Genomic DNA, 17,428 nt, shown 5'->3' with positions numbered 1-17,428 from the left:
GAGGGCAGAGATTTGGTCCACTGAAGATTAATCACCCTCAATGATATATATATTAGAAAAAATATCAGCAGCAAGACTCTCTGGAAATAGATTCTGTTTGATGTAGCTAGTCTGTCTTTTCTGTTTTGCCCTCTTTCACAGCAGCCTCTGAAGTTTTCCGCAGGGGGGCTTTCTCCGAGGTGCCATGTCCTTGGCCAGAATCCGCCGCTCCGCCATTTTTGTGAGTAGTGTGTTTTTCCAAGTAGTTCAGCATTTCACTGAGGACTGTTTGGAAAGTGCTTAGGGCTGCACATATTGCTGGGGTCCCAAAGCCATGAGTGATCAAACTGGAAATGAGAAGTGGTAGGAAAAAGAGATGAGCAATTTGCAGTATGATATGGGGCAACACATCCCCCCATTTAATCCAGAACAGTCCATTAAACAGGCATTTGTTGTGATCCTAAACGGCGCCAAGCACCGTGGAAGGTAGACGCAAGTCAATGTATTGCTCTGAACAACAAGAAATTCAGGGACTATCTGGAAGAAAACGTCACTGATAGACTTGATAGGCACTAATTATTAGGACGTCTGAGTGTTTCACACACGACTTGACTCTGACTCTCTATCTCATTAAGAAAGCCAGAAAATACAACTTTCTATTGTGGGAATCATCTCGTTTTTAAGAATGGCACATATGCTTATACAAGCATATATCACACAAGAGGAGATCAAAATTGGCTGAGTGTGCCTGATGTTTATTTATTTATTTTTTTATTTTATTTTATTTTATTTTTGCGGTATGCGGGCCTCTCACTGTTGTGGCCTCTCCCGTTGCGGAGCACAGGCTCCGGACGCGCAGGCCTAGCGGCCATGGCTCACGGGCCCAGCTGCTCCGCGGCATGTGGGATCTTCCCGGACTGGGGCACGAACCCGTGTCTCCTGCATCGGCAGGCGGACTCTCAACCACTGCGCCACCAGGGAAGCCCATGCCTGATGTTTAGCTGCTCCTCTAACTTCATTCTTCTCTTCTTCAAGGTTATGGAGTTTTATCTGGGCACAAGGCCATCCCGCTGGAGACAACATTCCCAAGCTTCCCTTGCCGCTAAGTTTAGACAGGGAACTAATCCTTCCACTACAGACCACAAGAGGAAGTGATGTTTGCAATTCCCATCTGCTCGAGAGGAAAGGGTGTGCCTTCTATTTCCTCCCAAAATAGCTATGGAGCTGGGCTGCTGAGGACAAAACAAGATGGCAAGAACTTACTCACCTCCAGTCTCCTAAATGAGAGAAAAATAAAATTCTATCTAATGGAAGCCACTCTTTTGGGGGGTTTCAGCAGCTAACTAATTCATTAATAATCATAACTAGTGAGCCAGCATAGGGAGGGTTGTAGCAACCTCAGCATCGGTAGCCCTTCCAACCACAACAAACATTATCTCTAGCTGAACAAATACGTAAGTGCAGATTCACTCTTTCTGTGAACAAAACCCACCCAGATGGTTCATTTGCGTCCATTGTTTCTGAAGTGACACTGCCAGGTTCTCCCCATAACTCATATCTTGTAAAATATAGAAAAACATGACTGACATATATCATGCATATATCTATCTATAAATAACACAGCATATATATTGTATATTCAATATATGAAGCCATTAATTGCTTACAAGCCCTAGGTTGTTACAGTTATTGTGATAACAGCTGTTTTAAAAATTAATTAATTAATTTTTATTTATTTATTTTGGCTGTTTTGAGTCTTTGTTGCTGTGTGTGGGCTTTCTCTAGCTGTGGCGAGCGGGGGCTACTCTTTGTTGCGGCGCATGGGCTTCTCGTTGTCGTGGCTTCTCTTGTTGTGGATCATGGGCTCTAGGCAAGCACGTTTCAGTAGTTGTGGCACTTGGGCTCTAGGGGGAGCGGGCTCAGTAGTTGTGGCGCACAGGCTTAGTTGCTCCGCGGCACGTGGGATCTTCCCGGACCAGGGCTCGAACCCGTGTCCCCTGCATTGGCAGGCAGATTCTTGACCACCGCGCCACCAGGGAAGTCCCATTAGCAGTTTTAAAATCAGATAGTACCATCCTTCACAATCTGTTACCTAGCTACTTATCCTTCTTAGGGTATGTAATCTTTAGGGGCAAAAATTACAAGATCTTAAAATATTGCAGATGAGGGATTTAGGATCTCAGGCAGCCTATTGATATGCCTCAGTGGTGATAATAATAAGATTAGCACATGGAGGTGTTGCTCTGTTAACAAACACATACGACTCAGGATGATGCCAGACTTTTAGGAAGTGCTCCAATAAATGGTAGCTATTGTTGGCTGTGGAATGTTCATGATGAGAGTAAATTTTTCTGCAGGTCCTTTATATTTTATAGGTTGCCACCATCTTTCATCCAGACATTTTACAAAGCCTGCTCTATGCCTAAGTCATAATTAACATATGTTAAAAAGAAAAAAAAGATTTCAATCTCCAATTATTTAGAAAACAAGACTGGTCAATGTTTTGCCAACTATGTATACCAAAGTTTGTAATATAAGGCATCATCATAGTTCAAGCATATGCATATGTTGCATTGCTGAGCAGGAAAACTGACTTCAGCTCTATTTCTATAATGATATAAGTAGAGGGGAATCCAAATGTGTTAGGACTTAATCAGGGAGGAAGGACATAAATGGAATTAACTGAAGTGGTAGAAGAACTAATCATGGCGGCACCCGCAAAAAAGAACCAAATGAAGCCATCTATTAGTGTCTAGATGCTTGGCCCTGGGCACAAACTGCCTCTTTTCTCTTGTTTTATTGCCTCTTTTCTCTTGTTTTATTCCTGTTCAGGGCTCCTTGTACCATCAGATAATTTTTTTTTTCCTCTGTATTGCCATGTTCTCTCAGTTGTGACTCCCCTTTTCATCTAGGCTGAATATACAGAATTTAGTTCCACTTGGGTAAATATTAAGGTTAATAGCCAATATTTGAGTCCTGACCATATGCCAGGCCCTGTTCTAAATGCTTTATTCTGTACCTCCTCACATAATCCTGGCAACAACTGTAAGAAGTAAGTAGTATTATTTCCATTTTACAGGTGAAGAAACTGATACCCAGAAATGTTAAATAATCTGCCTGAGACATTCCGTATTGCCTCTGTGCTCATTTATGTTCCTCTCAGGCTGTGGGTGCTTTTTACACCTTCACTGTGAGAAATCACATTCTGTTGGCAGTTTTAGCTCAGCTTCTCTAACTTAACTTTGTTCTATGGGCAGACTTGTAGACCTGGAAGATCATTCTTACTCACTTTCCTGTCTAAGACCAGGGTTCGAAAAGGCCAGCTACAAAGTAGATGGGTCTGTATAAATGTTTTACTTTTCCATGTTGAGAAGAGTGGTTGCCATAATGAAAAATTCTCAGGCTGGCATCCCTTCTTGACTGATGGCTTTCCTTACTTCTAAAATATGTACCTGGTCTTTAGTAAAGTGCACTGTCACCTTTGCCCTGGATTGAGACCTCCTTGCACAGAGTCTTCACACTGCCTTCAACCTTGGGCACTGTGTAATTTGTGGGAAGTTATGTAGCCTTGTAAGACCACAACAGTCTGATGAAAACATCTGCAAATTTCTTTCTAGCACTAAGCTTCAATTCACTGGTACAATGCTTATGGTGCACTTCTTAAAGCCAAGGACATGACAGAAGGTTATAGATGTTGAAGAACCACCTATCTCAACAGATAAGTCTAAAACTGTGAAATAGTCAACATAAGAAAAGTAAGGACTCGAAGTGTTATCATGCAGCATAAAAAACATTAAGTAAATGTTGTTAATGTCCTTGATTTCACATTACCTGCACATCAAAATTATGCATGGAACACTACATAGGATGATGCTAAATGCAAGGTATAGCCTCTGTTCTAGCAGTTTTCAGTAAGGTTTATGAATCTAAATAATTAATCTAATATTATATGAGAACAACACAGAACAAAGTGTGAAATCACAGAATGATTACAAGAATTTCTGGGAACGTCATGTTTTTCTTTTAGCCCCAGCCATTCCAGAAAAATAGGTATATATCTCATTCACAGGGACATACAAAAAGGAAAAAAGGGGTAATGTAGAGTCTATAGAAAAATAAGAGAAAAACAGAAAGAAGAGGCTGATTTTCAGTCCCAGACAGAAAATAAACTAAGGTCATCTATCTGTAACGTAACACACTATAGTCAAATCTCTAAAATCTTTGATAAGGTCATTTTTTTGCCCTTAGAAAATATTATTTTTGAGCCACAGATTTCATCTTTAAGTTATATTTGGCATTTGCATCTATTTTCATCAGATTAATATCAGAGAGCATTTCACAAGTAAATATTACCTGGGCTAAATAGCAGCCATGATGGTTTGAAGTAGGTTGTCAAAATATAGAAGTCCTTCTAAATTTAAATTCATCTAAAAGTTTGTCCTCAAGTAGACAAGTTAGAGAGACAATCATCATTGTTCTAGGTGTATCATCTTTGTGCCACGTTTAAAACATTGTGCTGAACAGTGGCAGACAATACAAATGTTGTGTCAGATTTCTTAGTGTATTTGCATTTTCCAGCTCTCCTTCCTTCACCCTTTATATTCATATGGTCTATTATTTTATTTTTGAAAGACTTATCTCTTCTTTATCCTCAAACCAATGATGGTCATTCCTGCTTGTGTACCTCTGTTTCTCCTCCCTCTTTTTTTTTTTCAGCCAATCTAAAAACCACTCAACCTTCAAAGTTCCTTGGATGATATTGGAACAAAAGGAGTTAGTTTCCTGTTCTCTTGATTAAGATATTGAAGAAGATGTGCTCTTGCCAAAGGATAGAAACTTGCCAAAGTGGTGAGAAAACTTAAATAGAATTCTGAGGAGAAAGGAGTAACATTTCCCACCAAAAATGTAAAACTAGAGCCCAGAGAAGACAATGGGAAGAAAATAAGTGAGGGCAAGATCTCATCATCAAAGTGGGAGCTATATGCAGCCATATCACTTAGAGCATAAGTGATCATCGAAGTATCCTAGATTTTAATATAAGTGGCAAATAAGATGTTATATGTATCTCCAACAATCTGTGGCTTGAGTTCTTACCATAAACTGGTAATCAAAAGTTAGAGTCTTGGACTTCCCTAGTGGTGCAGTCGTTAAGAATCCGCCTGCCAATGCAGGGGACACGGGTTTGATCCCTGGTCCGGGAAGATCCCACATGCCACGGAGCAACTAAGCCCGTGCACCACAGCTACTGAGCCCGTGCGCCCTTGAGCCCAAGTGCCACAACTACTGAGCTCACGTGCTACAACTACTGAAGCCCGTGTGCCTGGAGCCCATGATCCACGATAAGAGAAGCCACCGCAGTGAGAAGCCGGCACACCGCAGCAAAGAGCAGCCCCTGCTCACCGCAACTAGAGAAAAGCCCACGCACAGCAACAAAGACCCAACACAGGCAAAAATAAAATATAAATAAATGAAATGAAATTTTGAAAGAAAGTTAGATTCTAATCTGTGTGTGTGTGTGTGTGTGTGTGTGTGGTATGTGGGCCTCTCACTGTTGTGGCCTCTCCCGTTGTGGAGCACAGGCTCCGGACGCGCAGGCTCAGCGGCCACGGCTCACGGGCCCAGCCGCTCCGCGGCATGTTGGGATCTTCCCGGACCAGGGCACGAACCCACGTCCCCTGCATCAGCAGGCGGATTCTCAACCACTGCGCCACCAGGGAAGCCCTAGAGTCTAATCTTAAAAAAAGAAAAATACGAAGGGTAGTTACAAAATAAAACCAAACCACCAGGCAACAGCAACAACTAAAACAAACAGGACTGAGGTAGAACACTACTATTGTCAACCTACACGCTACCTGACATTGTCTGCTGCCAGCATCTGGGCATTTATCATTTCCAGGAGGCAGCAGCCTTGAGGAAGAAGAGCTGGGACTCCCGTGTATGGAATAACTGAGTTAGCAAAGACTAAAGTTTCCTCAGTTTCATTCAGGAGACTCTGTTGCCCAGGCCTATAGGATTTAGTTTGAAGTTCTGTTCCAAGAAAGAGGAAGAGGAACGATGCAGAGAGAGGCCTGGGGGAGATGATGCTACGTTAGCAAGTGAAAGATTAAATGCTAATTAAGAAACTTCGCTTTCTTTTCAAAGAGTTTAATCTTTAAAACTGGCAATGGGGCTTCCCTGGTGGCGCAGTGGTTGAGACTCCGCCTGCCGATTCAGGGGACACAGGTTCGTGCCCTGGTCCGGGAAGATCCCACATGCCGCGGGAGCAACTAAGCCCGTGAGCCATGGCCGCTAGGCCTGCGCGTCCGGAGCCTGTGCTCCGCAACGGGAGAGGCCACAACAGTGAGAGGCCCGCGTACCGCAAAAAAAAAAAAAAAAAAAAACTGGCAATGGTATTAATGGAACTGCAACTTTTTTTTTCAAGTATAGGAAACTCCTATTTCAGGATAAAGAAAACATAGGCATGTGTTTCTGAGACACTTGAGTGGTTAAGTAACCTTTGAAAAATCATGGAAAATGGGGAGGAAGTAGTGAAATGGAACAGAGTAACATGCCTTAATAATTAAAGCAGGAGAAAAGAGACAGATTTTAGAAATTCTGGGTTATTAGATTACATTTAATTAGTCCTTAACGAATTTCTTAAAATGGGATATATTAAAAAATCAGGTATACCGACTTTAAATTTACATACGATAATATTAGCCCTTTTAGGTATATAGTTCATTGAATTTTGACAAACCCATACAGTTGTGTAATGACCACCATTACCCAAAACATTTTCTCGTGATCCCTTTCGGTCAGTGCACTTTCCCCAACCCCATATCTTGGGAATCAGTGTTCTAATTTCTATCTCTATAGTTTTTACTTTTCCCCCCGAATGTCGTATAAGTTGAATCATGAAGTCTATAGACTTTTATGACTGTCTGTTTTCACTTGCCTAATAATTTTGAGATTTGTCCATGTTTGGGCGTTTATCAATAGATTATTTCTTTTTATTGCTGGTAGGTATTCCATTGAATGGGATTATTGCAATTTGTTCATGTAATGGGTTATTACTAATTTAAGGACTAATATTTAAGAAATAGAAGTGCACTGAAGTGCTGCATGGCTTCAGGAATAATTGAGTTAACAAGGGCTAAAGGTTCCTCAGTTTCCAGTGGAGTGCTGCAAGACTTTCCCATTAATCCCACTCTGCGTCATGGATTTGTAACTTAATTGCTAGTATTAAAACAGAGAGAAAAATTCCTGCACTGGTTAGCAGAACCAAAGTGCTGAAATACCTTCATGTGGTAAAAAGCTTAGTTGGTGGGCTAAATCAATGATGTGAAATTTAGGAAAGATTAAGGAAAACATATCTGTTTGCAGTACAATGAGAGAGGGAGAGAGACTTGACTCAAGCAATTCTTAGGGAAAAGGCACACCAAATCAGTCAGTCTAAACCATAAAGGGAAGGATCAAAATGTGAGCTTCGGATCATAGCTAGTCAGGCTTAGAACTCCATTTACCTTGAACTATTCTCTCTCTGTCTAAGCAGATTCCAGCTCATTGATTTAATTTTCCTATTACTAATTTCACCCTGCGGAGCAGGAAGGTTCTGACAGACACCTGCTGAGAAAAATCCAGACTGTTGAAGTTTACACACCTGATGCTGTAGAAAATGTGACTTATATTTAACCGTCATCGTCTTCATTTTATTCATGGTTTTAAAAACTCCTATTTTGCTAGACTTCCTAATTAACCTTCTTTAGAGCATCTTTCTTCCACATAAACCGTGTCTTCAAATTGGCTGCTGGATCCGGAGGTGAAGCTCTACTTTTGACTTTCCTCCTAAGTGTTAAAGTGTGTTCACATCTCAGCAACTGGAGAGGTAGCACAGGGTAGAATCACCCTTTCGAGGGAGACGGTGTTTGTTTGAGTGTGCATGTACGTGTACATGTTGTTGACTTACACTGTTTTTATTGACCTGAATACATCCTATAGATATAGATTTTAACTTTTTAAAGGAAAATATATTGCAACAGTTCAAAATGTATTCTCTGTCAGTGGGATTAAAAATGAAGAAATTGAGACAAATAAAAGAAGAAATAGAGGATGGTAGAAAAGAGATTGCTATTTGAAAAAGAATAAATTATAATCCTTTCTCCTTTTTCCCTGTGTAATTTTGCTAATAAGGTGTTATTAACAACCCATCTTTAACTCCAACAGTATTTATACTTATAAACTATTTGCGTTAATGATGAGGAGTTATCAGGAGACTTCCATATAATAGAAATTTCACAAACTCCCTGTGATCTCTGGCTAAATGAATTTTTTTTGCTTGTGGACAAGGCCTTACGTATTTATCTTTAGACTCTCCAAAGCTTCAGTGCTTACTTGGAATATAGGTTAATATAGGATTCTGAATGAACATATACCAGAGGAACAAGAGCTGCTTAATTTTTCTTAATCTAAGTAAATATGGTTTACATTTCACCAGCTTTCTTGTCTGCCAGAGACATGGTACAAAGCTGTTTCTATATTGCTCTAATTGTCTTTCAGAAATGTTTTATCATTACTTTAATTGATTTGTCTAAACGAATTTAAATTAAACCACTAAGGCAATTTTCTAAAACATAGCCTAAAGCAAATTCCTATGGAATCTTCCCCTGAATTCTTCCTATCTTGGCAAGAGTTGGACCTGGCACATGAAAAGATGCTCAACATTGCTAATTATTAGAGCAATTCAAATCAAAACAACAATGAGACATCACCTCACACCTGTCAGAATGGCTATCCTCAAAAAGTCTGCAAATAACAAATGTTGGTGATGATGTGGAGAAAAGGAAACCCTTATACACTATTGATGGGAATGTAAATTGGTGGAAAACCATATGGAGGTTTCTCAAAAAACTAAAAATAGAGCTATCAATACGATCCAGCAACTCCACTCCTGGGTATATATCCAGAAAGAAAACGAAAGCACTAGTGCAAAAAGATACATGTACCCCAATGTTCATAGCATCATTATTTATAATTGTCAATATATGGAAGCAACCCAACTGTCCGTCAACAGGTAAATGGACAAAGAAGATGTGGTATGTATTAGCCACACACACAAAATTAAAGCCTGCCATTTGCAGCAATGTGGATGAACCTAGAGAATATCACGCTTAGTGAAATAAGTCAGACAGAGAAAGACAAATACTGTATGAAATCACTTATATGTGGAATCTAAAAAATAATACAAACGAATGACTATAGCAAAACAGAAACAGACTCACAGATATAGAAAACAAACTTGTGGTTACCAGAGGGTACAGAGAAGTGGGGAGGGGCAAGTTAGGGTTATAGGATTAAGAGATAAAACTACTTTGTATAAAATAGATAAGCAACAAGGATATACTGTAGAGCACAGGGAATTACAGTCATTATCTTATAATAACATTTAATAAAGTATAATCTGTAAAAATACTGAATCACTGTGCTGTACACCTGAAACTAATATAATATTGTAAGTCAACTATACTTGAATTTAAAAAAAAAGAGTTGGGCCTGGGCTCAAACACATCCTTTCTACCTACTAAGGGAACACTTATTTAACAGGATTAAAAGGAAAATAAAAGTCTCATTCCTATTTGCCACTGGGGACTGCCTCACTCAGTTGTGTCTGACAACCAAGGATGGATTCTTCTAGCTCTCTTTTGGGATACAAAAAGCTGGAAGTAGTAGATACTATTATACTACAAGCTAGAAGACTGAAAATCAAGAGAAAATACTCTACCATCATCATTTAGATAATTAAAGCAAAAGCTGATTTTGGGGGGCCAAATTTCAACTTTCTATCTGGAAAAGTTTTTGGTGTGTGTAAAGGTTGAAACAGTTTCGGCTATTGTTCCTATTATTTTGTTAGGTTGCATCATTCCAGTGGGTGTTTGGTCTCATGTACCTTTGATTTTCCGAACAGCAGAGATGCCACTGTTATCAACCTCAGTTCTGCTTTCCGGCCTCTGGGAGGCATGCAGGCAGCAAGATTTAAAGGGAAGATAAGTCTCCCTTTCCTTCTCTCCTGGATTATTCAGAGACTGCAGGTTTAGGTCCAACTGCAGCCTGAGGCTCAGTCTGTTCTCGTCACTACTCTTTTAGGTGAGATGGAAAAATGCCTTCTTCCACTCATGAGAACAGCCATGAGGGCAGGAGGCTGGAAGACAGGCCCTGGAGAACACCAGCAAAGGATTGTGGGGCTTCTCTGCAAAACCTTAGTTCTTTTCAGAACCACAAGGGGAAGATGCTTCATCTCTTTGAAGTGGCACAACTCCTGAATATAGGTCATGGGAAGAGATCTCAGCCTGAGGAAAGCAGCTGGGTCTTATGCACCCAGAACTTGATGGCATCTATCCTTTGTAGCCAAACTGATTGAGGAAGCAGAGAAAAAGGAAACTGACTGATTGTGCTTATTTTCTACATAAATTATATTATCCCCCAGCCCCCAGGGCTTTTAAAATGGAGTTTAATTGAGGTGTATAATTAAGGTATAATGGTTCTCTGGTAGCGAGGAGCAACCCACTTGTTAGCAAGGCCTTGTCAGCACCCACAAATGTTCTATGGTTTCTTTAGCTGGTGGTTCTCAACCCTAGATACATGCAAGAATCACCCAGGGAGTTTATTTTAAAAAATGCCAATGTGCGGGTCCCACCCCAGAGATCCTGATTTAATTGGTTTGGGATGGGTCCAAAACATCAGTATTTTTTTTTTTTTTTTTTTTTTTTTGCGGTATGCGGGCCTCTCACTGTTGTGGCCTCTCCCATTGTGGAGCACAGGCTCCGGACGCGCAGGCCTAGCGGCCATGGCTCACGGGCTTAGTTGCTCCGCGGCATGTGGGATCTTCCCGGACCAGGGCACGAACCCGTGTTTCCTGCATCGGCAGGCAGATTCTCAACCACTGCGCCACCAGGGAAGCCCCAAAACATCAGTATTTTAGAAACAGTACTGAATAGTTTAAATGTAGCTGGGGAGTTAGGCGTGTTCCCTTAGAGCCAAGAAATGACACCTAAATACCAGGTTGGCTATCCTCCCTGGGTAAAAGAGGAAGATGAACTTTTCCAGCATTTCCCCCAAGAACTTCTGCAGAACCTTAGTTCCATGGAATGTTAATAGGTATTCTGAGAAAAAAAAAACAGTTTCTGTGATCAAGTATTGGAGACAGGAAGCTAAGCATTCCTTCCATTCAAAAACAGTTTTGGGAGCTTAGAATATGCCAATTGCATTGGCTACCTCTAGAGGAGTATGGAAGTCAGGGTTTCTTGAGCCAAAAAAACACTTGATGATGACACACTTTCAAGGAGCAGCTCATGGGACTATGAAACTCACTTTGGAGAAGTGCATTTATGACTGTCCTGAACCTCTCTGCCAGGTTGGGAGACGTGATTGCCTATCCACCATTCTAAGGTCACAGTTCTCCTGTTTTTCTCAACCACTTACTCTGCGGTCCCAAAGGGATTGAGTCCTTGTGACTCCATTTTACTTCATTCCATCTCATTAGCCAAGGAAGCTAAGGGTATAATCATTGCACACACATTAGGAGAGACCAAAGTCAATCACATCCAAGTCAATTTTTTGAAGGTAAAGACATTGTTTTTGATATCTCCACCCTATCTTTTACATATGGAAATAGAGCTTTTTGGGATAAATTAACCATGTCCTTATATTCCTCCCTATCAGACAATTCATATTTTCTTTGTAGAATAGGGGAAGGAAAATGCTAAGCTGAGGACTCGTGCTCTCTTAGATGAATTTAGTCAACTGTTGACTTTTGGGGAAATTTTTTTATTGAAGTAACCTTGGTTTATAACATTACGTAACTTTCATGTGCACATTATATTTCTACTTCTGTATATACAACAGTGTGCTCAGCACCAAATATATAGTTTCCATCAACTGCTGACTTTTTTAAATGAACAAGTTGCTAAAACATAAAGAGAGGAAATGAGATCACATGGAAACACAGCATAAATGACTGATTGAGCAGTAAATGGAGAATGGAATAAAGAAGCTTAGAAGGAGCCTTCAAGATCATCCAGCTTAACTGTTGTCAATTTACAGATGAACCTGCAGAGGCCAGACTGGTAAATGTCTGCCCTAAATCCACACTTCCAGCTGGAAACTGAGAGGAGACTAAGCTAGATGCCCTGACATCCATTCTGAGTATTTCCCATGATTTCGTGCTGTCTGTCCCCCAACCCACAGATCAACAAAGATAGAAATTATTTAAATACAAATTTACCAAATTATTCACATGTAATTGTTAGGGGACAATGTTTGCAAATTTTTATTAGAAACAGTTGCTTCTGGTTTCTCTTGTTTGAATTACTAGTCTCCTCTGTGCTGAACCTAAAAATCCATTAAAATGTCATCAAATGACCTGCAATAGATGTTTTTATGTTCATATCTCCTGCAGCATTTGGTTGGGGCCACGCACTTTGTGAAGTACAATAAATACTGCAACTGATTTACACTTTAATTTCCTGCTTAACGTTAAATAAAGGTAAGTAATTTAATGTAGATTCATGCAAGAAAGGCATCATGGTTCCACTTATCTGCTAAGGAAGTGAAAACTGTTGCCTGTTTTATTTTATAGTCTACATTTTTTTCTATTGAAAGTTTTACTTCAAGGGAAAGAGGTTTTTTTCTCTTATGTAAATACAGGCTGTCCTTTTTTATTTAAGTAGTGAATAAGACCACTCACTTACAGGTATGTTTTTCTTTGCAGTTGAGAATGTAAGTGCACTTTTGGAGTCTAGGTTAAAGTTTTAAAGTTTAATTTCAGCCTTACATAAAGGAGCTTAAGTTTGGAAAACATAGGTTTTTTTTCCTTCACAATTCAGGCCTATTATTTCCAACATTCTTAAATAAAATGGTCTTCGAAGTCCCCTTGAACTGGCAGAACATCCTGTTCTGCCAGAAGGAGTCAATAATTCTGTTTCTTAAATCTAAGCCTAGTCACGTAATTTATTTTATGATGTTTTCTTTTGGGATTCGAGATTTAATTGAAATTTCCTGATTTCTCTTCTGACACTAAAAATGCTTTCACAAGATTAATAAAATCATCCACTCCTGATTACCTTCCCCACCATTTTCCCATCCCAAGAAAATGAAAAAATAAAAAACAAAAGCTATACACATCTTAGGCTCCTTGGAGAAGACGTGCTCACATTTAAGTATAAACACACATCCTATCTTCAGTGTGTTGCCAAGCACACTCAGAAGATTCTAGTTGAGTTGACTGGAATGCATGTCATATGTAGAACACAAAGAGAAGGGGGGTGAACAGCCCAGGAAGAGAAAATTCAGAGAGACATCAGCACTGCCTCTAGAAACTGGGAGGGAAACAGGATTAAACTGACTCTATAGGGCCCCCAAGGAGTGGGATGTTAGGGAGACAGATCTTGCCCCAACGGAGGGAAGGCATTTCTAATAGAGTTGTCAGAGATAGAAGGGAATGCCGAGGCACGAAAAGAGCAGCCTATCATTGGAAGTTATCGAGCCTGGGATGGGTGACAACTTGACAGGGATATTGGAGGGAAGATCCAAATGGTGGAGGAGCGTGGGAAGCTTAAGGGGCCTTCCAACACTGAGAATCAATGATGAAAATTTAATCACCAGCAAACACAGACATCTGGGACAGCCTATACATTTCTTATTTCCAAAGTGTTATGGGAGTTGTAGGAGGGTCTTTTTCTAAGAAGATGTGATGTCGGTATATTTTGTGACTCAAATAGAAGAATTTAAGCACATTGAACATTTCACTTCCCCAGCCCGTGGTCCAATTAAAACACCAAGGCCCTGGGAATGAATCAGAGGAGAATATATCCAAGACATAACAGAGTTAGTATCGTATTCTACATTTAGTAACCTATAGGTATTGGGCACATACTATGTGCTAAATACTGTGGATAGACAGAGGAAATCCTACAAGGACATACTGTATAACACAGGGAACTATACTCAATACTTTGCAATAACCTATAAGGGAAAAGAATCTGAAAAAAAAGATACATATGTATGTAAAACTGAATCACTGTGCTGTACACCGGAAACTGACATGGTATTGTAAATCAACTATATTTCAATTTAAAAAAATTTATAGTAAAAAAATAAGGGGAGGGAGCTTCCCTGGTGGCACAGTGGTTGAGAGTCCGCCTGCCGATGCAGGGGACACGGGTTCGTGCCCCGGACCGGGAAGATCCCACGTGCCACGGAGCGGCTGGGCCCGTGAGCCATGGCCGCTGAGCCTGCGCGTCCGGAGCCTGTGCTCCACAACGGGAGAGGCCACAACAGTGAGAGGCCCGCGTACCCCAAAAAATAAATAAATAAAAGGGGGAAATCCTTTCCCAACTATCCCAGGTAATTACCTGCACTCTACTTAACACTCTTAAAACTCTCTATGTTATATTTTAAGTCTTTGTATGTAACTGTCTTCTACCTCAGAAGTACTTAAAGATGGGACAATCCTTTGGCCATCTTTGCACCACTTGCCATTAGCACAGTAAAATACAAGAAACAGTAAAATATCAGGCTCCCACCGTGGGTGTTGAGAAAGAAAACAACCTCATTTTTCCAACAGGTTGTTTTCTCTGAACTGAGCATTAAAAATAGTCTAGCTTCCTCCCCTTATTTACGTTGTTCAATGTGCTTTTTGCTTGACTTTAGATTCAAGGATATTATGAGAACATAAGACACAAAGAAGGGCAAAGTTATTAAGATTTCTTGAGATCTCAAAGAAGGGAATTCCGAACATTTCAGAAAATTAGGGCTCTGGTTTCATCTGAGCTGAGTCTGTTCTGTCCATGAAGCCCCACGCCACCTTGGTCTAATTGCCATCACCATTCCAGGGAACTGTGTCTATGGGGACTTCCGCAGATTTCAATCAATCGTCTTCCCCTTTCCAGTAGATGCTGTGTCTGCTCTGTTCTCTAAAGCAATATACACTTTGGATGGTACTCAGTAAATTATAAATAATGGATAAACCTGCCTCCTGTCATTTTGATAGAAACAAGCAGCTTTCCAGGCTGTGAGTCAATCACGGGAAGGGTCACTACTCTCCCCACAGTTTCCCAGAGCACCCTGATATGTCAGCTACCACAGAAAACTGGAAGTAGTTACCTGGGCTTTACAAGGCCAGATCATTCCCTAGCTCTACCTAGACATATTCAATCTGCTGAAAGTAAGCCATGGTTCTCCAGGTACCAAATCAGCCACCCTGGAAGATGTAATTCAAGTGGTTTGCACTGGGAAGGAGATTCTAATGAAATAAAATAGTAGCACAAGTTGATGCTACTAATTAGAGTCGTCTCTGTGCCTATCCAGTCACACCCTCTCCTTACTTCTTTCCCAGCCAGCACTCAGCAAAAACAGTGGAAAATCAGACTCTGCTAATGGACTATTTTCAACATCAGATGTGATATGTTTCCTTTCTAACACATTTTTCTCTTGAGCTGATGCTTCTACCAAATTAAAGTTACCACCATCAGTAGGAAATTATGAAAGAGACACCTTCCATGCTAGCACATTGTTACCCAGATTATTAGCAGGATAATAGATGTAGAATCTCTTTAATTCATTAGAGTATAAGACAGAACTTTACATAATTCTCAATGTCACTTTAAAAATGAATTAGAAATGTTTTTCTTCCAAGGGAAAAGAAGCTAATAGTCTAGGAATATCCTAGGACTGTGGTTCTTAAACGTGTCTAATTATCAGAATCAACTTCAGATTTTGCAAATTATACTGATGCCTGAGTCCAATCCTAGACTTGACCTAATGAATCAGATCTTTAAAAGTGTATTCCAGGCCTCAAGATTTTTTTTTTTGGCAATGCCATACAGCTTGCAGGATCTTAGTTCCCCAACGAGGGATTGAACCCGTGCCCTTGGCAGTGAAAGCACAGAATCCTAGCCACTGGACAGCCAGGGAATTCCCTTTTGTCTTCTTTTTTTTGGCTTTTTGTTTTTGTTTTTTTTTTGACCTGAAGACTTTTAAAAAGCTCTAAGGGAAATTCTACTGTGAAGCCAGGTTTAAGAGCTACACTTCTAAAGTGTGAGGTATTTTTCCAAGGTCAGGCAACAAGCTGATTTTACAATCCTATTAAGATATTTTATTGAGGCTACTTTTAATAAATGCACAGTAAAAACCAAAAAAACCACACATTTAAATTCGGTTTACATCAGGAGACTTAAATTTGGATTTTAATTGGAAATGTCAGCCATGTTTAAAACTTTTGTTTAAAAGAATATTGTTTAAGACATGCAAAAAAATAAAGCTGGACAAATCTTACACCATATACAAAAATTAACTCAAAATGAATCAAAGATCTAAACATAAGACCTAAAACTCTAAAACTCTTAGAAGAAAACACAGTAGGGGGAAAGCTTCATGACACTAGATATGGCAAGGATTTCCTGGATATAACACCAAAAACACAGGCAACACAAATAAAAATAGGCAAATTGAATTACATCAAAAACCTCTGTGCATCAAAGAACACAACAGAATAAAAAGGCAACCTACAGAGTGGGAGAAAATATTTACAAATTGTATATCTAATATGGGGTTAATATCCAGAATATATAAAGAACTCCTACAACTCAACAACAAAAAGCAAATAACCAGATTTACAAATGGGCAAAGGATGGGAATAAAGAGCTCTTCAAAGATGCCATAGAAATGGCCAACAAGCATATTAAAAGATGCTTAACATCATAATCATTAAGGAAATGCAAATCAAAACTTCAATGAGATAGCACCTCACACTCATTAGGATAGCTACTATCTACCCCACAAATAAAATCACAACAGTAAATAACAAGAGGTAGAGGTATTAGAATCCTGTGCCCTGTTGGTGGGAATGTCAAATGGTGCAGGCACATTGGAAAACAATATGACATTTTCTCAAAAATTAAAAATAGAATGACCATATGACATGGTCATATAAGTGATTCTACTTATGGACATATATCAAAAAAAATTGAAAGCAGGATCTTCAAAAGATATTTGCACACCCATGTTCAGAGCAGCACTATTCACAATAGCCAAGAGGTAGAAGCAACCCAAGTGTCCACAACGGATGACCGGATACGCGAAATGTGGTATACACGTACAATAGAGTATTATGCAGTCTTCGAGGAAAGGAAATTTAACATGTGCTACAACATAGATGAACCTTGAAAACATGATGCTAACTGAAATAAGTCAATCACAAAAAGACAAATACTGTATGAGTTTACTTACTTGAAGTATTTAGTCAAATTCATAGGGATAGAAAGTAGAATGGTGGTTGCCAAGGGCTGGGGGGAAGGGGAAATTTGTTGTTTAATGGCTATAGAGTTTCAGATTTGCAAAATGAAAAAATCCTGGAGACTGGTTGCCCAACAACGGGAATATACTTAACATTACTGAACTGTACACTTAGAAATGATTA

At 39.8% G+C, this 17,428-nt stretch overlaps 1 protein-coding gene across 1 annotated transcript in view; it reads right to left on the bottom strand.

The window, feature by feature from the left end:
* Positions 1–106: 106 nt before the first annotated feature.
* TFAP2D (transcription factor AP-2 delta) overlaps positions 107–17,428 on the bottom strand; it is a 57,751-nt gene continuing 40,429 nt past the window's right edge. The window contains exon 8 of the mRNA XM_059075815.2: positions 107–326. Coding sequence (XP_058931798.1) covers positions 107–326 — 220 coding nt within the window. The remainder of the gene's footprint in view (positions 327–17,428) is intronic.

This window comes from Kogia breviceps, chromosome 10, assembly GCF_026419965.1.
Source record: "Kogia breviceps isolate mKogBre1 chromosome 10, mKogBre1 haplotype 1, whole genome shotgun sequence".
Taxonomy (NCBI): domain Eukaryota; kingdom Metazoa; phylum Chordata; class Mammalia; order Artiodactyla; family Physeteridae; genus Kogia; species Kogia breviceps.
This window is presented reverse-complemented; position numbering and strand designations above follow the sequence as displayed.